This window comes from Olea europaea, unplaced genomic scaffold (assembly GCF_002742605.1).
Source record: "Olea europaea var. sylvestris unplaced genomic scaffold, O_europaea_v1 scaffold317, whole genome shotgun sequence".
NCBI classification, from domain to species: domain Eukaryota; kingdom Viridiplantae; phylum Streptophyta; class Magnoliopsida; order Lamiales; family Oleaceae; genus Olea; species Olea europaea.
The window spans coordinates 170,271-174,648 of NW_019250508.1; the positions used below are offsets into that span (position 1 = coordinate 170,271).

The 4,378-nt window shown below is 33.2% G+C and overlaps 1 protein-coding gene across 1 annotated transcript; it reads left to right on the plus strand.

Annotated features, from left to right (window-relative positions):
- Positions 1-2,936: 2,936 nt before the first annotated feature.
- Positions 2,937-3,917, plus strand: LOC111385460 (desumoylating isopeptidase 2-like). Its single transcript, XM_023009849.1, has one exon. It carries the CDS (start codon positions 3,021-3,023, stop codon positions 3,669-3,671), a length of 651 nt encoding a protein of 216 aa, XP_022865617.1. The 5' UTR covers positions 2,937-3,020; the 3' UTR covers positions 3,672-3,917.
- The last annotated feature ends 461 nt before the right edge of the window (positions 3,918-4,378 follow it).

Consider the following 4,378-nt stretch of genomic DNA (forward strand, 5'->3'; position numbering starts at 1 on the left):
AGTTTTTTACCTACGAAAAATTACCAACGGATACACTATTGTTGTAGGATCCTATTAAAAAACAGTTTTTCACCTACAAAAAATTATCAATGGATTGTATCCGTTGGTAATTACAAACGGATTATCCATTAGTAAAAATTATTCACTTTCAGTTACGATAATCAGTAACGAATTTTTCGTTGGTAACGATGATATCTCTTTACCAACGAAAATTCAGTGCCTCATGTAATCGTTTAACATTTAGATCTTTTACCTACGGATATTCTGTTGGTAATTAGAAATTGATTATCTGTTGGTAAAAGTAATCACTTATCCCACATCGAAAGTTCACAACAAAGTCTTTGGAGTTGTTCTCTAAAAATTAATTTGTGATCCAATAAGTAGTTAAAAAATATTTTGGCCCTTCAATTCAGTTCGCTAAAAGTTAAAAAAAAATAAGAATTATTAAATAAATAATAATAACAATAATAAAAAATAATTTTTTTTTTAACCATGCCTCGCACCTATGCAACTATTTACAATATTAATTTTCATCAATTGTAATAATGGACATTTACCAACGGAAAGTTGGTTGGTATTGGTTAAGATTTTTACCAATGAAAATTTCGTTGGTAAAAGATTCACACTTTACCAACGGAAAATTCATTGGTAAAATGTTTATTATGTACCTACGGCAGGATCCGTTTGTAACTTTCAACGACCCTCAAATTAGTAATGGATTTGCAGTTGCAGATATTTCGTTGATAAAGAGTAATAGCAACGAATATCGAGATTTTAGGAACGAACGAAAAATTCGTGTCTGAAGACATATTTTTTAGAGCTTCTACTTGTGTTTGATTTTCAAACTTCATATTTTTTGGATAATCAACAATTTTATAGCACTTGGCTAAAACCTCCAAGTTCATTTTGAAGAATATCTTTTGTCAATTCAGTATTCCTCACTCCCTTGTCTTCAATAACAGCACACAAATAGAAAAAATAGGAAACCCTGCATAGAGCTTAGAAATAAGCAATGTTATAAAAACCAAATCGAACTGGTTGGTTTAACTGGAAAAATCGAGAATCTGCCCGAAATTCAGTTTGGTTAGACATTGAAAACCTCTTCTTTATAAATTGGTGTCAAACCCGTTAAATCGACGATTAATCCTTGAATCGGTTGTCCCAGACTAGGTTTACTCGAGTCCACTGGTTAGATTTAAAAAAAATAAATAAAGGAAGAATGAATGAAAAATAGCTATACCATTCTTCAAGCTGTAAGGCTTTTTTCCAAATATGAAACTTAACCTTTTGCTATGCTAGAATTGTAGTAATTGCTTATGTTTTCCTTATTTTTTTCTTTTCTTCTTTCTATTTTTTTTTTTCCTTTTTATCGTTGAAAACATTTTTCTCCTTCACATCGGCAGCAGTTGTATCTGTTTACCCTAATTCTGATAAAGTAAGTGAGATAAATTGAGGCTTTGGACAAATACTTTCTTCTTGAGCTTGTCGCCCATTACAAATGAAGATCACTTTCGTGTTTATCACTTTCATTTTTCCCTTTTTTCTTTTCTTTTATTAATATTTTTTACGTGGTATATTAAGAATAAATTAATTAATTACTATACCAAATTATAAAATAATATATTTGCTAATTACACAATTAATTTAGAATAGCTGAACTGCTTGTTAGACACCAACTTACATATATTTGTAATGTTTTATTGAAAATGTATTTAATTATCCATTCAACTGGTTTGATTCGACTGCGGTTGAACCTTTCGACCTTTGACTTTTTTACTTTTTTCTGGGACAATGTTCAATTTGATTTTCAAAACACCGTTGACAACAAGATACACTAAATTGAACTAAATTGAGACATATTTGAAAATTAATATCTATACTTTCAATAAGTGATCTATGATTTGGGACCTTTCTTCTAAAATGTGACTTCTAGTTCTAGGCGCGAAGTAGGCACAAAATGCCTGCCTAATGCTTTTTTGAGCTTTTTATATATATTTTTAATTAATTTTTTCATTTTCGATTTCCCCCCATCTAGGGGTGTTTTTTTCCGCCTTTTTCTTTTAGTTATTCAATGATTTTTAGATTGATTTAAAAATTAAAAATAATTTTTTACGTCTCACCTAGCCCGAAGCATAGGCTATACATATCGTCATATTTTATGCTTTTTAGAATACAGTTTGAGACGGGACAAAAAAAAAAAAAAAATCAAGCTTATCTTCATGATATGAAGGGAATAAAAAATTTCTTACAGCCCTTAAAGTCAGGATGACTAAAGTCTTCTGTATAGAGTAAAAGTCAGGCCCAACATGCATTAAATTTAATAGTTCTCCTCATAATGCATGAACTTAGAATAATGTGGATAGATGGTATCGCATCCATAATTTTAACAAGTAGACAAGGGAAAAAGATAAAACTCCATCCCTATTGAGGTTCATACCTATCTACACTATGAATAATAATTAATAAATTTGTTAGCCAAAAATTATAATGTCATTATAATTTAAACTCAAAGTCAAACATTAAAATCACAATTCTAAAGACTTGCAATTACTACCCACTTTAATGCATTTTAATTTGAACAACTTATAATGAAACCAAACAAATACTTTATTAACAATATTAATAATTATTTATTAACAAATACACACATTAATGAATTTTCAACAAGTAAGATCCACGAAAGAAAATATTGTGTTATTTTCTTGCTTTGGCTTTTCACACTTCACTTTTCCTTTCCCCAGATAGGAGTGCCATAAGAATTAATCTAAGTAGATTGAAAATGTATGATAGAAACGTTGACTACACTCACAATGCATGCGTGGTCCGTGTGCATTAAAAACTCCAAAAAAAGGTGAACTCCTCCTATTATGAGTGTTCAATCAAGTTGTATGTCAACCATTTTCGATCATTGTAACTTGGTACCATAAGTACCCTACCCAAGACCAGCTAGTGCTTCAAGCTTTATACTCCGCTTGAAAGACTAGCTATCACACAGAGAGAGAGTTTTGAACTTAATTAAGATGGCAGAAGTGATCCTTCACGTTTATGACGTTACAAATAATAATTCCGGCTATGAAAACCTAAATTTCGCCCTTGTTCAACTCAACAACGTCTGTAAACAGGCCATCCCTATCGGCGGAGTCTTTCACACTGCCGTCCAGGTTTACGGCGACGAGGAATGGGGATACGGGCAGTGCGATGAAGGCTCAGGTGTTTACAGCTGTCCCGCCGGCAAAAACCTGATGTATACATACCGTGAAAGTATAGTTCTCGGAAGAACAAATTGCTCCGCTGCCAAGGTGAGTCAGATCCTAAAAGAACTTAGCCAGGAGTGGCTGGGAAATAAGTACGATCTACTGGCGAAAAACTGTAACAATTTCTGCAATGAGTTGTTGCAGAGGTTGGGAGTGCCGAAGCTTCCGGCATGGGTAAATAGGTTTGCCGATGTCGGAGATACTGCCTGTGAAGCAGTACGAACGCTGCATAAAACTAAGGATGAAATGTTATCTGCTGGAAAGGAGGCGTATAAGAATGCCATCGATATGGCTATTAAGACTCCCAAGTCTCTTATCAGTTTAAGCAAAGGTAATAGACTTCGAACAGAGCAATTCAAACCAAAGTTCTTTGCTGGAAAAATTGCCGGACCAGATGAAGAAACCAGCAAGAAATAAACATCAGGGACCGGAACTTAACCGGGCCATGACCATGTAGAATGATGGCCTAGTCATATCATAGTATATTCGAGTCCTAGCTCTATCTTCATGTGTGTCTGTGTCTGTGTCTTTGTCTTTGTCTTTGTCTGTGTCTGTGCCTTTGTATGGTTTGTTATTTGATTTCCTCTTACCTAACTGCCTATTTCTCTTATTTGAGAGCTGTGTAATGCATTATTGAATTATATTACTGTTATTGTAGCTTCATCGCCTTTCTCTCTCAAAACTGCTGATAATTTTCTTTGATCAACCTTCTTTACCTCCCAAATAATCTAATAAAATTGTTAGACTAATTTATCAAAAAATTTAATAGATCGGTTAAAGTGAATACAAGTAGTTTACTCAAAAAGGCTATTAGAGGAAATTTTGGGAAAAGTGAATAATGGATAAATAAAATAAATAGGAAATGAACCTAGAAATTATTAGCTGTCCCTTTGACTTAGTGGGGCCTTCTCCACTTCAACCGATTCAGCTGCAGCTACCTCGTCGTGAAAGAAGTAAAGAAACGAAAGCTAAGGGTTAAACCACCCATGAAAGAGAGAGTTGCTAGCATCTATGCTGCAAGATGAAACACGAAGTATATGGAAAATATTTTGATTGATTGTCTTATCGAGCCTTGTGCATATTGATTGTGAATTTATAAAGTCTACATGCAATAGAAATTAGGG

Coding starts and splice junctions, on each gene's coding strand:
- LOC111385460 (XM_023009849.1), top strand. CDS start 3,021: ATGGCAGAAGTGATCCTTCACGTTTATGACGTTACAAATAATAATTCC.